Raw genomic sequence first — 20,753 nt, 5'->3', positions numbered from 1 at the left:
GATTAGGCAAAAGTTTTTCTTCACCTGATTTACCATAAACAAGAACCTTTGAACATCCTCAACTTGACTTTGGAGTGTGGAACTCCGTAATGGTTTTAGCCTTCTGAGGATCAGCCCATATGTCTTCATTGTTGACAATGTGTCCAAACAAAAAAGAATAATTTCTTTGGAGAATTTCATTTGGAATTTGGAGTTTTCATTAAGCATGAGGCCATCTTCTTGTAAATGTTCCTAAACTCCATGCACACTCTATGTACTTTCTCCATTGTCCAATGGAACTGTATGTCATCCATGTGACTTAGCATAAAGTCTTTGATAAATGTTGATCATAGTTAATTGGAAAATCTTTGGGGCAGAGGTGATTGCAAATGCTAATCTACTAAAACAACACCTTCCAAAAAAAGTTGTAAATGTGCTTAAGAAATCTTGAATGCTCATCCAATGGTATTTGGCAGAATCCATTAAAGAGAGGTGATGCCTCATGGTATTTCCACTAGCCTACAAATCCAGAGACCCAGGTAACACATTCTAGTGACATAGAATGGTATCCGCCATGGCAGATAGTGAAATCTAAATTTAATAAAAATTTGGAATTAAGGATCTTATGATAGCAATGAAACCTTTGTCAATTGTCAGGAAAACCTATCTGGTTCACTAATGTCCTTTAGGGAAGGAAATTACCTTTCGTATCTGGTCTGATTTATAATTCACTCCAGAAGCACAGCAATGTGGTTGGCTCTTAACAGTCCACTGGGCAATAAATGCTAGCCTAGCCAGTGATGCCCTCATTCTACAAATTAAAAAAAAAATCCATTATTTGCCTCAAGCTTTGTTTCACTTGGATAGTTTAGCTACACTCTCACCAAATGTATATTTCTCTAACACCTTGGGCTGTTTGATTGAAAACAAATTTGGATTGTATGATCAGGCTTGAAAACAGTAACCCAGCCTTAAATGCTACTCTGTTGGTTTCACAGCTACAGAAATAAGTTACACCCTTGTCATCACTGCAAGGCAGTTCTCAACTTGTTTCATTAAAGGATGTGGCATTTTGATGTGTAAAGGCATATGCATTTAGCACATTCCTTCAGTCTGATGCTGTATTTGGTTTTAAGCTTCTTAACCCTTCAATAAATTGGGATATGTTGCTTAATCTCTCCCAAATTTTAATGAGATGTAGGTTAATAAATACTTCTTTACTTTGGACTGAAATTTCATGGTTGTGAAGTAATTACAGGATTTCTAATACTTGGTATCACCCATGTTTGAGAATTACTTTAGCATATATTTAACAGTACGTTTGTAACCCTGGACCATGTAGTTGAACTTCTTTTGGATTTAAAGTGTTTTGTCAACCATGACTTACTTTCCAATATTATTGTGACTTTTTTTTTCTGATGTATTACTTGAAATTTGTGAGATGCTTATTGAAATATGTCATCTTGTCAAAATTTTGGCCGAGGTCACTAACTTTCCTAGGGAAGCTTTTGGCTTGTCTTTTACTGGAAAGTGTTCTGCCTTATTTATCTCTTTGTGTGGGTAGTTCTTTGGCCATTTGGTATTATACAGTAGTTTGTGCTTCAGCATACATTCTGAAAGTGAGTTACTTTTTAACAAGATATTCTGTTTTAGTAACTGGGCATTTTTTATGCCTGTGAAGCTTCTTTACTCTGCAGCATTGGCAAGAACTTTAAGTGACTTGTTTGTGTCATATCCACTGCATCAACTTATTGCATGCCCCTTATTTTTCCATACCCCAACAATTGAATAAGTTCTGAAAATATCCTATGCAGTTTGATCTTCTCCCGTTAGGATTGATCTCTCTGCTTCTGTACTTTTGCCACACTCCCTATGTGACTGACTTTTCTTTAGAATTAGATCTTCTTTGGACTGTTATAAATTTGACAAAGACTTAGCAGTAATCAATTTGATCTATTATGAAACTTGACTTTAAGTTGCCGTAGTCATATCTCTCCACTAGTCGGAAGAGATCATTATCTATGGATTCTCCGGATGTGGTATTCTTCTGTTGAATGTTGTTCTTCCAGGAATTTTATTATTTCTGAGGTTCAAAGAGTTGTCAAACACTTTCAGTACCTTTTCAATGTACCTTTTGTATTTTTAACAAAGAACCTCTTGGTAAAGTAATAACATTACCTGCTGTAATCTCTATTGTGCGCATAAGTGTTCAGTTTCTGACATAGAATAGCTTTTAAATTCAACATTATACCCAAAGAGTTGTTTTCTCCAGGATTACCAAACTTGTGTTTTATTTGGCCCATTTTCAATTTAAATCTTCCTAGCAATGTTATTTATTTTTATAATTCTAACATGATTACATATTTTAGCTTCTTTAAAGATTATTAGTTTGCAGGAATGGCTGTTCTCTCGTATTTGCTGCTGTTATGGAGGGCTTTCCCACTCTCTGCAGTTTTAATGGAGGATTCCCACCCTTTTTTAGTTGTAATAGACACTCCTGAAAATTTTCCATGCTAGATCAGGATCTGCCACTTCTTTATATTGCCCAATGCTTATAGGCTCTATATGTTAGACTCCCCAATTTCCTCGGCCGTCCCTTCCTCAATTAAGTGAGATTCTCCCTTTGCCGGGGTAGTTTTGTTTCTTTCTAGCTTTGCCTCTTCCTACACATATGCCATGGCAGCAATGTCTGATCTGAGTTTCAACTGATCTTTTTCTAACATTTGTCCTTTATGCCAGGGATTTTTAGTTTTGATTCATGCTGTCTGCAATATCTGTTCTCTCCCTGGCTGAATTGGGAGTTGGGACAATTCCCACAGGCTTGTGATGGAGCCTGTACCTATATTTTTGAACTACAAGATTCTTCTCTTCCAGTGGATCTCCTAGCAGAGATAAAATGTTTGTGTCATCTTTGAATTATTTTGCAGAAGCGAGTGTTCCACAAGATTTTTCTCAAATGTTTGCTTCCCTCAGTCAACAATATCTGTTCTCATTGAAGCCTTCTACATAACTAGCATATTCCCCTTTTGGGACTGCTGTTTACACATTGCATCTTTCGATCCCATGCTGACCACCATGTTGAGTGTGCTGCCACCTCTGTCTTTTGTGTGTTTTTTTTTTAAATAAAAAGTACACAGTAGTCAAGTAAAAACTGAAAGAACTGCGGATGCTGAAAATCAGGAACAAAAACAGAAGTTGCTGGTAAAGCTCAGCAGATCTGGCAGCATCTGTGAAGAAGAAGTCAGAGTTAACATTTCGGGTCCGGTGATCCTTCCTCAGAAGTTTCTGAGGAAGGGTCACTGGACCCAAAACGTTAAATCTGATTTTTTCTTCACAGAAGTTGCCAGACCCACAGTAGTCAAGTGTTGTATGAGGGTTCTCCTAGTCTAATGAGAGGAGTCTCAGAATAAACATGATGCAGTTTAAGAATACACTCTACATTACTACAAAAACTATTAGGATGACCTTACCGTGAGGAATGTAGAGTTGAGGTTATCATCGGACCAGCCATGATTTTAATGAATAGAGGTGCAAACTCAAAGGGATGCGTGGCCTATTCTTGTTCTCAAGAAATTCCACTTTCTGTCACATGCTATCATCACACTGGGGGAAAAAGAAGTGCCAACCCATCAAATATTACCACTTTCAGAATTACTGAATTAACAAAAAAATGGTGAAATAGTATCTCAATATACTTGCCACTTTCTACGGAAGAAATAGAAGGAAGATTACTATTTCAGTAGAATTACTCCTTGGTGAATTCTTGTGTGGCATAATGGTTTTGGCAATTTATTTTTTAGCAGCAATTCGCAGTAAAAGAAATCTGCTAGCTTCCCAAGATCAGGGCAGCTCCCAACATTTCTGGAAATTTTAAAAAGGAATTATATATTCTTAATCACATGGATGGATCAATGGATCTCAATGCTGTTTGATGCAATCTTAGCCAAAGTTCATAGTTTGAAAGAAAAAAAATGCATTTATTTAACAAAAAAATGTTTAATTCATCCATATTATCTGCTGACAACGCATTTAATCATTCATAACTAGATTGCTACTTTTTTTATTCGCTTATAGTAATAGCATTATGCAAAGGATTAATTCAATTTTCTGCACAATTTTACAGTTATTACATGTAGTGAGATTGATAAATGTTAATTGATAGCTTATCCATTAAAGTGCAACAGAAATTACTTGTCAGATAAAGTATGAATCTGCACAAATAAAATTACAGAAATTTTAATACACTTCATGAAGGTTTTTACTTTACAGATTATGGAAGTGAAAATTCGTTTAATGATTTTAAGATCTAAAATCAGGATAATAGCTGTGCTGCAAGTTATTCAGCTATGCGTCGTTCAAAAAAAAGCAGAAGAATATGGTTTCTTCAGTTCAGTTAACACCTTAATGTGTGATCTAATTTAGTACATCAAAATTTTGCACATACAAGCATAAAATAGAAACCACGAAAGAAACTAATCAGTTGAATGTGTCAGTTGAGATGGTGAAAAAATGGTTCAAAATGCAAAACTAATTTGGACAATTTGTATGTATATTGGTGAACTTAATTTGAACATCATTATTCAGAACTGCAAGACTGCAATTTAGATAGGGATTTTGTTAACTATTATTTAAACATTTCCAAAGTTGTAGGTAGTTTAAGTACAAAGCTAAGGCATTTCAAAAGGGTGAAAATTTGAATAAAAAATATGTTCAGGAGTCAAGTATAAATTGAATATTGCCTTGGTGGAAGTTTTGACATTTAATGTCGCTCGTAACATCTGACAGATTATTTTAAAACTTTGTCCTTAGCTGAAGTTACCTGTTCTCCAAACCAGTTCCAGTGTGCTGTAACCAAACGTTGCATTCCTGAAGAATGGGTCTGTGACAAGGACCATGATTGTGCAGATGGCTCTGATGAATCAAATTGCAGTAAGTTATTAAAAGTGGATGAAAAAAACAAGTAGAAGATTATGACTAGAAAGTCTTTGTATTTCTAAATATGTGCCTAATAAATGAGAATCTGTTTAGTTGTAAAAGATTTGAGGATATTCGTAATGTTAAAATAGCTGTATATTTTGATAGTGATTAATACTCAAAGACACTAGTTTTTGTGCAATAATTTCTTAAGATTTTCTTGAAAGCTGCAATGATATTTTTACTATTTAGACTATGTCCCAAAATTTGTATGCATGACAAAATGGCAGGCTCAATTTCCTACAAACCTTGAGTGAAATTTGCAGAAAAATAGTCCATTTACCAATATTATCTGTTGTTGCTCTGGGAAAAAAAAAACTGCAATGTCTTGTTAAAGATAGTTAGGACGAAAGCATTAACTGACATTGCAAGATGAGTCAGCCCATCAGGAAATAAAGGACTGCTCCTAGGAAGAGCTAACCGGTTACTTGTTTCTGTCTGAATCAGTTTTGCTTCAAGTTTTGTGCTTGTTGCTAGTACTGTGAGAGAATGTTTTACCAGTTATAATGTGAGCTTAACTCTTACTTTAGCTTAATGTCCCAAATTAAATTATCTTGTATCTTACATGTAGTGTATATAGCCATTAACTAATACGTAATAAACATATATTTACTGTTCATCAAATTTGAACCTTGCTTCTACCCAAGATGTTGAATGAGCATCTTGCCCCATGCGGTATCAGTAACTTAGACTTGGTCGCAAATCTGATGAAGGCATTCCAGGTCATGTCTGACATTATAAAATAAAAGAATTTAATCATTTTCACTCCTTCTTTGACTCTGGACCTTTGTACAAAATATGCTAGCAAACCGCTTCTACCCCTTTGCTATAAAAGCATTTCTCTTTACACTCATTCCTTCCCTTGACAGAGTGAAAATATCCATCCATCTAACTCACAGAGGAAGCACTCAAGCTAACTAACAAGAATCCTCTCTCACAAAGACAATTTGTAGTTATGAAATGTGTTGGACCCCAAATTAGAAATAGCTGATTCAGTTATTTCATATGCTAGAGCAATTTTTTAAAGAGTACTTCTATATACATTTGCCCTTTGCAATATTTTCCCCTTTGTATTTTTTCCCCTGAGCAGCAGTATTTGATTATTAGACACAGGGTTACTTTGCAAATAGGCTATTTTGAAACAATGTTATGCTTCATGTTCAATAAAAAGAAAAACGCAAGCATAGTACTCATGCATAGGTTATTTATAATCACATGCACAGTATTTTTCTAAACAGTTTGCTGTGTAACACATTTCTAAACTTATGTGCAGTTTACTGTATAGAGGGTGGCTATATTAATAATAGTGGTTAATTCTTGTAATATGATTAATAAACTATTATGTTTTAAGGAACATGAAGTAGAAATCAAAAAGTGAGAACTAATACAATGGAAGTAAAGTGTGGAAAATTAAGTTGAATGCATCATTATAATCATGTACAAATAAGGAAACATATTAGCATCAATGAAGACTGCAGGATATAGTTGTGATTGCAATTTGGGGAATTGAATTCTAAGAGATTTCAAAATTTGAAAAGTGTTATTTGACCAAGTTTAAATGCAATTACATGTATTTTATTGATTACCATAAATTTAACTATGCTCCATTTCAAAAATAGAGGTTGTTTGAGGGACAGTAAACAGCAAGACATTTCCTGAGATTATGAACAATGAAAAAGTAGTAAGAGTTGAAATCAAACCCATATATGCCAGGGGAAAGGGATCATTGAAGTACAAGGGGGAAGACACGTTATTCAACTAGACTCATGTTAAATATTACATTTTTCCACGAGCTGGTGTATGTACGTTTATACCATTATGTGATCACAAGATAACTACTAATGAGTTATGATATTTGTGTGGAATTCTCACTCATGCAAAATAAATTGCTATTCACTGATCTTCAGAAATAAAGAACATACATTTCCCATCATGTTATCGAACTGGAATGAATTTTGAGATGTGCGCTTCTAATGCTATGCACAGAAAATAAAGTTTTCATCATTTTTTAGTGGGATAATGTTCTTGAGGACAACAAATCTAAAATAGTGTTCTTGTCAGCTTTGACTCAATCACTTTTTAAATAAATAAAACAGCATAAGTAGCCCAGATATAGTGTTGCTCATCGGCTCTCTCTTTATATCAGTCACCATCTTTCAGGACAAGATTTTTAAATAGGAAGCATATATCTTCACTTGTGCAAAAGAGAAGGTAAAATGCATCAATTTGCTTTTCGTGTTTTTAGTTCTGAAGCCATTTAAAATCTTGGCATTTACAAGAAAAGCATGAAAAGGAAGAGAAATGAGTGGTAAGGGGAAATAACTGTCTGAACACTGGTGCAATGATCATTGACAGAGAAACTTCAAACTTTATCTGTTCTTGTTATGTGTGACGTAATATAGATCTTAAATATTAACTGTTGAAAAGAAGCCATATATTTGATTTATATAACAGTCATTTTGAACTGTGGGTTATAGACACACTATTTCTGTTTTCCTATTTTTGATTGACTTTAGCTCAAATTGCATGTGGCACAGATGATTTCCACTGTAAAGGCACAAGCAGATGTGTTCCTGCACGTTGGAAATGTGATGGAGAGGATGACTGTGGAGATGGTTCTGATGAGCCAAAAGAAGAATGTGGTACGTTTTGTTTCTGAAATCTATTGGAATAGTGGAAGTTAAAATTTCTGATATCAATTACTCATTAAGCAATGTTTTCAAAATAGGTGAAAATGTTAAATGTTCAATATTAACCTATAAAAGTTATGATTTTTGGGAAAATCTTAATTCTTCTCATTCCTCCTTCTATCTTGCAAAGAAAACAAGTCTTCAAACTTTAAGGCTCTGAAGAAAGCTTGATATATGTATGTTCTAATGAGGAATTCTCTTCAAATCCAAACGTATTGATCATTATTTTAAAGAGTATTATTTGGTGGGAAAACAATTATTTCTAGCAGAATCTTGATTTTTGACAGCGAGTGTAGAAACAGGCCTAAAAGCCTAAGTTAATTGCACTGGTATGGCTGGAGGTAAAGAGAGGGATCAGACAGGCTTTCCTGCCTATTTACATTTTTCTCAGTTTGTTGGATATGCAACATCACGTTTTATGAGCAAACAGGGAGAATGTTTTTTGTTCCACTGCTGGGACCTCTGGTTTTGAACTATGGCAATATGGCACATCACTCCTGGCAATCTGAAGACATCACTCAACCTCTGTTCATCACCCCATCCCATGCTTGGAGGCTAATAGAGACCAGTCAAAAAGCTGAGGCACACTTTAGCATGCCACCTTAGGTGTTCTCCTGAAGGCTGTCCAGGAGAGAAAGGAGGTTCTTTTCCTAATGGATGTTGACAGGAGTTAACGTTAATTGATGAAGATGGTCAGGACAGTGGTGGCTGTAGAGGTCAGCGCTTGCAAGCAGCTCAAGAGAACCCATCTCCAATGCTGCAATGGAATGAATAATCAGTTAAATTACACTGCGGTATGTATCACTGTATCAAAGTTTCATGCTCCCATGAGTGGGAGTCATAGTGTAAAATTGTCACTGCAGATGATTTCCACCCAAAGTTGCATGCTGGCCATCTCCAGCTGCCTTATGTGTAATCTGTCCCTTCATTGCAGCTACCAGTGTAGCATTAATTGCACCACAGTGCTGCTACTTCTCACACGCCTGCCAGGGTTCACACTTAGGACATAAAAAGGGACTGCAATGCTCAGTAGCTCTGTGCGCCATCAGCTCATTGACCTTTCTTCATGTTAGGACTGCCCATGATTGAACAACACAAAATGGCCGACAGCTGCCCATGGCATTAGCAGCATAATGTGGCTGACAGTAGGTAGAAAGCTTGGGAAAATATTAGATGTTCTTATCTATGTCTGGGAAAAGTTTAAGGGAGATATGCATGGAAAGTTCTTTACGCAGAGGGTGGTGGGTGCCTGGAACACGTTGTCAGCGGAGGTGGTAGAGGTGGGCACGATAGCGTCATTTAAGATGTATCTAGACAGATACATGAATGGGCAGGGAGCAGAGGGATACAGATCCTTGGAAAATAGGCGACAGGTTTAGATAGAGGATCTGGATCGGCGCAGGCTTGAAGCCGAAGGACCTGTTCGTGTACTGTAATTTTCTTTGTTCTTTGTTCTTTATGTGCTATGCAAAAACAACTGCAGCTGCATATTCTATCTCAGTTCTGTTATCTTGGGTCTACAGAGCTACTGTTGCTCTACTTGTGAAGAATACATCAATCAAATACTTTCCCAAGCTTTCTAACTCTTGTCAACCATGTTCTGCTGCCAACACCATTGGCAGCTGTCGGCTATTTGGTGCTGCTCAACCATGGGCAGCCCTAACATTCACAACAAGAAGATTTTTTTTTAATGTACACATCCAATAGGTTTTTGCCAAAGGCTTGCAAGGAACAATGGCACACAACAAAAGATTGTTTTGGAAATGAAGACCTCAAGCATATTAGGTACACATATCATCAAAAAACTCCTGAAGAAGGATCACTGGACCTAAAACATTAATTCTTTCTCTCCACAGATGCTGCCAGATGTACTGAGCTTTTCCCAGCAATTTCTGATTTTGTTCCAGATATCCAACATCCCCAGTTCTGTTTCTTATTCCATCAAAATGCTTCATCATCTGTAACTCTTTGATCATATTGAACCACTTTTCATTCAGAGCCCATGAACACCCATCATTTCCTGTACCGAATCCTGTTTATGGGCAGTCACAGCTCTGAAGACTGACATCCATCTATCTATCTATCTATCTCTCTATCTATCTATCTATCTATCTCTCTCTCTCTCTCTATTCATCTATCAATCTATCTCTCCGTCTATCTATCTATCTAAATAACTATCATCTATCTATCTATCTAAATAACTATCATCTATCTAACTATCTATCTATCTATCTAAATAACTATCTATCTGTGTAAATAACTATCTAACTATCTATATATCTATCAATGCAGATATAGTTATCATGCATTCATGATGAATATCTCATAATACTTCCCTTCTCCTGTGGGAGAATGATATGCACAAAAGGTGTTAATGTGCCCAGTGAATGGGGTGGGGTTTCGGAAGGTGAATGCATAATGTAACGTTCCTGATCTCCTTGCGGAACAAACCACTGAGCTGGCAGGAGCGCAGGCAGAAACTGCCTGTGCTGAAGATGACATTTGATATCCACAACCATCCAATGTGAAGCTTCCAATCTGCTATTCTTATATGCACATCAAGCATCAATAGTTGAATTAAACCTTGAGTAAAAGGTACTATCCCACGACATTAACAATCTTTATGTTTCACTCTGCAGCTTCCACATACCGCTCTCAAGCCATGACAAAATAAAAGAAGTGCTCCATCTCTACCAGCTACTGTTTATTCCTCTGAGGATGAACAGTCATAAACCGAGGCCTTCTTCCATCCCCTCCACCAGCAAAGAGACATTTATCTTGGTGGGGAACCTATCTGGAATAAACACAGGGTCACACACTTGTGAGCATAGCACTGGAATAGGCCAGCAGTTGCAGGAGGAAGAAACAACTGAAGTCCCTGATGCGCAGAGCAATGCTAGAGAATATGACCATTGCAAATGATAAGCTGCTGGGCTTGGCCACTAATGAGCTGACAGAGATGCATAGGCAGGCAGGGGAAAATCTGGCAGGGGTGACAGAGGTTATGCTCTGGACCAATTACTGTCTGATGTTGTGGCTCCAGCTGTGGGCACAGGACATCCTCTATACAACACAGAAGTCTGCTTTGACCCCAATGCCACTGGAGATTCACATCTCATCATCGTCCAATATGGACCATCAAATAAAGGCAGATATTCAGACAATTCCAAACATGTGCCTTTTTTTTATAAACAATAAAAGGAAACTAAAACTGAACCAATAGAAGCTGAGGTTTGTCTCCACAATGAAAAGCAAACTTTGGCGCCTCGACAAATGACAATTTTACATTCCATGATGGTCTGCTGCACTCAGCTGTCACCTGCTGGAATCAAGTGTCAAATCAAAGCCCAGTATCATGTACAATGACAACTTCCTCCTTGGCACTGTCCTTATCCATCTTTTCAAAAGACTGCTCTCTTTCTCCCAGTGCCTCAGCATCCAGCAGATCATTGCCCGCTCCAACAGTGCAGAGCGCAGTATTCCAGTATAACATGGTACATTGTGTACAGACTATACTGGAGGGTCTTCCCAGACCAGTCCAACCAGCCTGTTCAGGGACATGTTTCAGCCAGCTCTCCAGCATTCCTATACTCTGCTCCACCATAGCCCTGGTTGAGGCATGGACAGCATTAAGCCTGCTCTCCTCATCAGTCAGGGGTTGCACAATAAATTCATAAGCCATGGTTGCAGTGAGTAACCCCTGTCCTCAGTAACCAGCCTGATAAGGCAACTGTTCTTCAAATTCAACAGGTTCACAAGGGTACTTATAGGAGTGCCGTGTTGCTGCCATTGTAGCAGGCACACACTTCCAGGAGGTGATGACAGATGCTCCTGAATCCTACAGCCAAGACTATAGCACTGACCTCATCATACAGGGCTGAAGTGAATCGGTATGATTCGCACAGATGGCATCAGTCACTATCCTGATGCATTTGTGGGCAGAGATTTCACACAGGTCACTGTCACTCTCTGGAAAGAGCCAGTCACAGAGATTCAAAGTTGCTGTTACCTTCAGACCCTCTAAGAAACAGATGACCTCCCACTCCCACAGCCAGTATAGTTTCACGGTATCCCAAAGTATATGGTGTCTTGCTCACCTCCGGGAAATTAAATCAGAACCAAAAATCTCTGGGCCCCCTGTGGACTGCATACATCATTAACAGGCTGAAACATGTTCCTGCTCTTCATTCTCTGTGACAGCTTGCTGCTACTTCAGTGCTTGCAATTGGTCATTGGGCCTCCTGCATGCACCTTTGCCCTCTTAGGAAGGCTACAACAGAAACAACATCCCGGCAGTGAAGAAATACAGGATTCTCATTGGAAATGACCTACAGTGGGAAAATAAAGAGCCAAAGTTCATAGATCTCAAAAAACTTCAGCAGCGGCATATCTGCAGACGGTTAAAACTCTTCTCTATACAATGAGACATGCTGCACACTAATAATGAGGGCCACACCTCCATCATTTATTCAGCTTCAGTATGTGAGGCAACTAGCTGAGGGACCAGCACATTGTATGAAAAAGAGGAGTGCTTGCTGCACATCTAATCCCTTCTTATCCTAGACCACATCAATCATTCAACTTCTCACTGCATTCTGTCTAGACAATCCTTAAACTTACAAGACAGATGAAGTGATGGTATACGGCTCTAACAGCCCCCATCAAAGTTACATGAATAAATGTTTTGCTTTTGGCCAGCATTGACCTTTCCTATATCATTGAGATACAATGTTTAATTCGAATGCAGCAATGGCATTAATGCAAGTCACCTTTGACCAGCATCTGACCCCTTCATTCTGCATGCATAAAATGTGGAAATTGAAGGGATTATGAATTAAATTTAGCTGGTGTTTGCAAATGGCTGCTCCAGGTATTTGTTTCATCAATATCCTATCATGCAGGAAATGAGAATCCTGTACTTTTGACCATCAAACACCACCTACCCTGTGGGATGTCTCGGCCAATTTCTAGTAGCACTTTGCATCTGGAGATTAGCAAGTGGCAGCAGCAAACACAGCCAATGGTGAACACCATAAGCAACGGACTCTGCCTCGTTGCCAGAAGCTCCATTAGACCCTCCATACTAGCTCACACTACTCTGGCAGCCCATAAAATTAAGGGGGTGGATAAGATAGAAACAGGGAGGTTGTTTCCACTGGTGGATGAAACTAGAACTAGCGAGCATTGCATCAAAATAAGGGAGAGCAGATTTGGGACTGATTTGAGGAAGAACTTGTTCACCCAAAGGATTGTGAATCTGTGGAATTCCCTGCCCAATGAAGCAGTTGAGGCTGCCTTGTTGAATGTTTTTAAGGCAAATACAGATTGATTTCTTAGCAGTAAAGGAAGGATTATGATGAGCGGGTGAGTAAGTGGAGCTGAATCCATGAAAAGTTCAACCATGATCTTATTGAATGGCAGAGCAGATTCGACAGGCCAGATTGCTTAGTCCTGCTTCTATTTCTTATGTTCTTATATTCATCCCACTATGTGGAAACCCACCTCACTGAACTTTGTCTACAACTGTCTTCCCAGACTCAGCATTATACAAAATGGAGGCCATGGTGGTGGCCACTCTCACTAACACCACCCCCAGCTCTGTAGCTTACAATATCTTCTAATGCCGTTGCCTGGAGTTCCCCACCACTGTCAGTGCCTCCACCTTATCAAACATTTCTGCTTCCCCCCCCTCCCCAACCCCCAGCCTCCACTTCCGCATGTTTTCTAGCAATGTAGCAATGATACCTCACTAACCCATATTGATGCTCCTTGCACTTTCCTGAATGTTTGGCAGACACCAAGGTCTTTATTCACCCTAGACCTCTGACCTACTTGGACAAGCACCCTCTAGATATGACTAACCAGAACCTTGGTCTTTACAGCTCCCAATTTGATGATACAATAGTGTCCTGACTATTGACCACTGCCCATGCCCTGAACTGTAATTGGACAGAGCCCCTGATCATGAACATCCCTAGCGAATCTTTGTGGCCGAGTCCCTGAACTGCACGTGGACTGTTCCCATGACTACCCCTTATACTGGGACTCCCTGACAGACAATGTACCTCCCCCACATAGACTGGACTGAGGACTAGCCTCAATTAGTTTCTCACATGGCCATTTGACTGAAACAAAAGTGCAGTGTGTTTGTTGCACAGGCAGCGGGCATGAGTTTAGAAATGTTACACTGACATCTCTGTGTACCTTATATCAAGATGAACCCCTAAATCGACCACTACCATGTTCCTGACAAACATGGAAGCAGCCTGTGTGTCTGCACAAAACAAAACTTTAGTACAATAGTACTGATAGCCTTTGCCGCTGGCTGAAGCACCAACCTGGCTCAGAAGTTGGAGGGACTACGGGTATTGAATATTTTCAGGATGGTGGAGATTGATTTCCTTGTCTAAAAAGGACCAAAAGTTTTTGGGAGTATTTGTGGAATTCGAACTACAAACTGACCAGTCATGATCTTATTGAATAGGTCAGCAAGCCAAGGTCTACTTTTGATCCAAAGTTATGTTTTCATATGTGGTTGAGCCATAAGTTGTGGATGCACACAACTTCCACACATATTTCAACCACGATTTGGCTCACATGATTGCAGGTTACCCTTAATTTCCCTGTTGTGTCTAATAACTTGGTCTATTTTCATAGTAGTTGCCTATTAAGTCTGACAAAACAGGTTTGCACTTTGTTCAATGGGTACATCTGGATGTTAACAATGTTACAATTGTTATGCAATTCAACTTCTCCAGTCCAAAAAGGGAACAGTTTTTGTTGTGTTTAGTCCTTCTATGTCATTTCGAATTTTATGTTTTTTTATATTAGTTTGTGTTTCAGCTTTTTTTTTTGTCTTGCAATTCAATCTTTTGTTCCTCCTTACTTTTCTTTCTGCACCTGATTTGACATCAAATGTGCTCTTTTTTCTCCCTCAGTCCTGTTTGTTTCTTAATTTGTAATCTTATTGCAGAAAGCAAGATTGCTAACATCATTCTCTGAAGTTTCAGATTCCCTATAGTCCTTTCAACACTTAACAGCTTATCTCTCCAGCAGATTATGGTGTAAATTATGTTTGAGCTCAGGAATACTACAAATACAATATGATGACATCCTGTAGTAAAGCCACAGTACGTACGTATCTAAATTACATGAAACAAAGATAGGTGGCATACAGTCATATGATATTCTTGTCTCTGCAATAAGCCAGCCTTTTATTATTCTGTTCCATCATACATTTGTTGTTTTTTTTTAAAATAGCTAACAAGAGTAGAAAATTGCCCAGCTATGTCTTGTCTACAAAGAATAGAATGAATCCAACCCCGCTCATTACCACATCACCAGCTTACTCTAAATCATCAGCAAAGTGATTGAAGTAGTGATCAAAAGCACTTACTCGGCACAAACCTGCTCACTAATGCTTCGTTTAAATTCGCTCAGGCTCACTCAGCTCCTGACCTCATTACAGACTCGATTCAAACATAAGCAAAGACCCAATCGCAAGAAGTGAGCCCAGTTCAACAAGAAGGGAGACGCTTCTAGATCAGGTTCTTGTCAATGTGGTGGGCCATGTAGATCAAGTGACAGTGGAAGAATATTTAGAAGAAGAGATAATTGCTTCTCATGATTTAGGATGACAGTGAAAAATGACATTGATCAATACAGAGGAAAACTTCTCAACCAGTTGGGAGCCAACTTAAGACAGGCAAGAACAGAGCTGGGTTGGAGAGACTGGAACTCCATGGGTTGGCTGTAAAACAAAATCTCCGGAAAAGGGAAAGTTAGGATAAATAAATCCAGAGCTTCTTGGATGACAAAGGAGATAACAATTAAGCCATATAATTATGGTAGATAAACAGGAGGCTGGAAGAACATAGCAAGCCAGGAGGAATGCTTCCTTTTTGTCTACCTTGGATGCCAACACCTGCGGTTTTTTTGTCTCAAGCCAAATATTTACCAGATGGTAAATATGATTGAGAACTCAAACTGAATACAGAAGATTCAGAGCGGAGGTGTAAAAGCAAACACATAAAGCAGAGGGATTAGGATTATTGGCGGATAGTAGAAAACTTCAAAAGTTCCTTTTATGAGCGAATCAATTACAAAAGGATGATAAAAGGATCAGTATTCCAAAACAAAAAAAAGGATTCATATTTAGAGGCAAGAGGCATGGTTGAAGTGTTAAATGAATGCTTTACATAAGTCTTTACCTGTGAGGCAGATGCTGTCCAAGCCATGGTGACAGAAAGAAACACAATCCCTGGAAGAGGTTAAAAATTGATAGAGATGTGGTATTTGATAAGCTGTCTGTACTTTATGTTGATCATGCATAGGGGCTAGAGTTGAGATGCATCCAAGGATATTGAAGAGTGTGTGTGGAAATTGCAGAAGCACTGACAATTATCTTTCAATCTTCTCTAGATTTGGGACTGGTACTGGAGAACTGGGGAATTGCAAATGTTACACCAAGTTCAAAAAGGTTGTAAGGATAGGCCAACAATTATATACCAGGAAGTTTAACTTCTGTGGTAGGAGATCTTCAGATACAATTATTTAGGATATAATGAATAGTCATATAGAAAAAATTTTGATTGATTCAGAAGAGCTAGCCTGGATTCATTAGGGAATATCATGCCTGACTGACTTGCTGGTAACAGAATGTCGATTAGGGAAAGGCTATTGATGTAGTGCACATGAATTTCCAAAAAAAGCATTCTATTGTCAGGCTAATCTTTAAATAAGTTACAGACAACTCTGACTAGAATGTTATGAATGAATTTGCGCAGGTGTCCCACAATACCAAAGTGGTCAAATCAATATGAACACAAGCTGGTCCCAAAGTAAAACATTCCTACTTCATTAGGAAGCAAATTACAATAATCTTTAATAATAAATATATGATCCATAATCCTATTTGGTTGGCCCCTGAAGATTACAATACTTTCCAAGTCACTTTTAAATTCATGCAGTCACCATCTCTGTGGCTGTGTCTCTGGGTCTGCAAAGCTGGTTTCTCCTTCTCTCTCTGACTGATCAGCTGGCTTCTGCCTCTTGTCGTGCTGGTCTCAGAAGGCCTCAGATGATTCTAAGAGGGGTTCCAAGAGAGGTGTCTGCAGGTGAACTTTGTCTTAATACTTTTTAGATGGTTTCCTGGAACGTTCTATAGTTCTGGCCAATCAGGGAGATACCCTTAATAGTTTGAAACACAAATCAATCATTTAGATGGCATCAGGCAATACAGTGTGGAGCTGGAGGAACACAGCAGGTCATGCAGCATCAGAGGAACAGGCAAGTCAACGTTTCGGGTTTGCACCCTTCATCTGGACTCCATTTAGATGGCATGCTACTGTCAATTTCTTTGTGTAGCAGGACCTGGTGCCTTTCTGTCTGGTCTGCTCTTTGTCTAGTGGATAAATTGTTGGGGGTGTCTGTGCAGAATAAATGTTGCCTTTTACATTATGCTAATGTCATGAACACCTGGCTGCTATGTTTGCACTGTGTTTGGTGTATGGGTTTTGTGATTTCCAGAGTTTCACTTGGCCAATGCACCCAGCATCCCTTGCTGTTTGACCAAGTTGGCAATGTATGTCTGTTTTAGAAGCCAGGAGTCCGTCGCAGTTCAATGTAATGCCACACAACAGACCTATCCTTAAAGTTATAGATCATGGAATAAAATGGACAGTAGCAATATGGATGTAAAGTTAAGAGAAGGATAGTAAACAGAGAATGGTTAATGGCTATTTTGCAGGTTGGAAGGTTGTTTGTAGTGGACTTTCCCAGGTCAGTCTTGGGACCTTTGCTTTCCTGATTATATGTATAAATTATCTTGATCTTGTGTGCAAAGGATAATTTCAATGTTTGTGATTGAAAATTTGGGAGACTTGTAAGCTGAGGGGAACTTCAAAAACACTGAAAATTTGGTGTTGTGGGCATTTTTGTAGAAACAACATGAAGAAATAATATAAATTAAAGTGTGCTTCTCAATAGGGTGTACAGGAGCAAAGATACCTGGGTGTATATGTGCATAATTTATGAAGGGCGACAGGAAATGTTGACAGAGCTGTGAATTAACTGAATACTATTTTAGGCTTCAAAAATAGGGACACAGAAAAAGTGCAGGGGTGGGGACAGTTCTGGGCATCACACTCAAGAAAGAATGTGACTGCATTGGAGAGAGTTGCAAAGGTCACTACATGGATGGCTCCAAGATAAAACACTTCAGTTATGAGGAAAGAATGGAGGGACTGGAACTGATTTTCTTGGAGAGGAGAAGGCTAAGAGGCTTGATAGAAACTTTCATAATCCTGAAGAATCTGAACAGAATCAGTAGAAAGAGTGTTCTTGCTCATAAAAAGATCAAAAACAGAAGGGTACAGTTTTAAAGCATTTTGCAAATGAAGCAAATGTGAGGTGAATAGTGTTTTACACACAGCAAGTAGTTAGAGTCTGGAAATGTGGTGAGGCAGATTCCATTGAGTCATTAAGCAGAAACTGGATGATTATTTAAACAGAAACAATTTGCAGGGTTGCAGAGAACAGGCAAGATAATGGCATTAAGTTTAAACATTCAGAGATGTGCTGTAGAAACATTAAGTCAAACACACTAACAGTTTTGAAAGAGTGACTGCCCTTGACATCAAAATGTAATCAAGCCTGAAGTCAGTAACTATCAGAAGCAAATAATAGTCTCCCATAATTGTAAAGATGCCTAGCGCAAAGGATGATGGTGTATTTGTTGGAGATTAATCAGCTCACTCCCAGGATGTTATTTCAGGAAAAAAACAAAGTTGCTGGAAAAGCTCAGCAGGTCTGGCAGCATCTGTGAAGGAAAAAACAGAGTTAACGTTTCAGGTCCAGTGACCCTTCCTCAGAACTGATGGTGGCTGGGAAAACATCAGTTTACATGCAGAAAAAATGGGGAGGGGGACGGGGTAGGGAGTAAATGATAGGATAGAGCCTAAAGAGAGAGAAGAGCAATTGGACAGACAAAGAGTTGAAAATGATCAGGCTGGGAGGGTGAATAGTTGTTAATGGGGACTATTAGTGACTAATAACAGGTAGTGGTAATAGCAGGCTATGTAGTAACAAGGCCTGGTGTGTGGGGTAGGGGGTTGAGAGTTCCTCAAGGTAATGTCCAGGGCCCAACCATCATCAGCTGCTTCATCATCGTTCTTCTGGAAACCGTAGGTACAGTATGGATGGATTTATAAGTGATTGATGTTCAATATCATTTGCAACTGCACAGATAATAAAGCAGTCTGTATCCACATGCAGCAAGATCTGAACAACATTTGGGTTTAGGTAGATACATTGCAAGTAATATTTGCATTACTAGTACTGGGATGTTTTGAGTGTCTTTTATCTAGAAGACAGATCAAAAATTTGTTCCAAATATCTTCCATTTCCTTGCTTCCAATTATTAGTTCCCCTGTCTCATCCTCTAAGAGACCAATGCTTAGTTTAGCTACTCTTTTTGTTGTTTATTTTAAGCATTTGTAAATGCTCATACCTTTTTTTCAGAAAAGAACTAATTGATGCTCAGAACCTACTTTTCACTTTATCATTATTTGCTAGTTTCTATACTTCAAATTTTCTGTCCCAACCTAAACAGAGTATAAAAACAAAGTTGCTGGAAAAGCTCAGCAGGTCTGGCAGCATCTGTGAAGGAGAAAGCAGAGTTAACGTTTCGGGTCCGGTGACCCTTTCTCAGAACTTCCATTCAAGATGGCACCGTTGAACCTCTCTGATCATGTTGGCATATTATTTCACACCCACATCTCCCTAATAAAGCTAGCAATGCTTCTCTTCTGGGTCCAAGTAGAAATTGGTGTGACCCATTGATGACCACTCAGAGATCCTACTTAACAAGATTGCTGATGCTGCTTTGGGGACAGAGCTCCTGGATGTGCAGATTTCATAACGCCCAAAATGCAAAAACTGTCCACAACATGCTACAGAGGTCCACTTCCTGGGACAGCAGTGGTCAAGTGGTAATACTCAATACAGTTAGATCAGCATTGAAGGAAGAAATGGAAATGGTCCAATTTTTCATTTCAAACATGTGCTTACCTGTGAGAGTAGATGGGGAACTATTATATCAGTCTAGGCTTTGCCCTTGACTCAATGGACTTGATTCTGAACCCACAAGTTTCACATGAAAGGACAGAATGAGAGTTACTATTGTCGTAACACACATCAGTAAGGTTACTTCCATAATGCAGATTCGTAATTTATAGTGATATAATGAGACAAGTTTATTTGCCATCTGAATTTGGTTGTATTTTGCCTTGATGAGGCAGAATAGAGAACTTTTGAGTAATGTATAAGCTCCAGACTACTTCAGCAGAAGTAGAAAACATATTTCCTGGCACGGTATCCAAGCATGAAGCAAATCACACTGTCATGTTCATCTGTTTTCAAAAGATAGTTCCTGCATTCTTGTTTATGTTACACAGCAGGGGGAGCAGCGCAACCTGAAACCAAACATGACCTAATTTGGCGAATTTCTTTTTGCAATGGGCAACTAATAGCACACTTGTCAACTTGTACAACCATAATAAAATCAAATGGTTTACCCCATCAGTCACACTTATCACTTTGCTGAACACTTCTATACTGGTCCTGCTTGTTGAAGTTTCCGTAATCTTACATGACTGGCAATGACAAATCAGCTACTATATATAAAACTTTCACATGACTGAGTAAAGAAAATTCTTGTCTACTTCTGTCAGTCACGTAATGCAATCTTTTCACTTAAAGCATATTAGGAGTCATGTGCAACTTATCATTATAGCATAAAATTGACGTTGCAGTTCAAGCACCTTTAATTGAAACCACCAAAATTTCTTTTCCACTAAATCGTTGGATTCACAACATCTATTTTATGTTCCAGAAAGGTGAAATTTGCCATTTTGTTTTATCCCAATTCAGTACCTCTAAACCAAAGAACAGAAATGTTGCCTGCAGAAAGAAAATTCCTCAGATATAGAAATAACAAGGTGTAGAGCTGGATGAACACAGCAGGCCAAGCAGTATCATAGGAGCAGGAAGGCTGACGTTTCGGGTCTAGACCCTTCATTAGAAATGGGGGAGGGGAAGGGGGTTCTGAAA

The 20,753-nt window shown here is 38.7% G+C and overlaps 1 protein-coding gene across 1 annotated transcript in view; it reads left to right on the top strand.

Annotated features, from left to right (window-relative positions):
- LOC109911043 (low-density lipoprotein receptor-related protein 1-like) overlaps nucleotides 1–20,753 on the top strand; it is a 1,753,343-nt gene that overhangs the window by 1,569,943 nt on the left and 162,647 nt on the right. The window contains exon 67 of the mRNA XM_048599379.1: nucleotides 4,789–4,908. Coding sequence (XP_048455336.1) covers nucleotides 4,789–4,908 — 120 coding nt within the window. The remainder of the gene's footprint in view (nucleotides 1–4,788; nucleotides 4,909–20,753) is intronic.

This window comes from Rhincodon typus, chromosome 7 (assembly GCF_021869965.1).
Source record: "Rhincodon typus isolate 14 chromosome 7, sRhiTyp1.1, whole genome shotgun sequence".
NCBI lineage: Eukaryota > Metazoa > Chordata > Chondrichthyes > Orectolobiformes > Rhincodontidae > Rhincodon > Rhincodon typus.
This window is presented reverse-complemented; position numbering and strand designations above follow the sequence as displayed.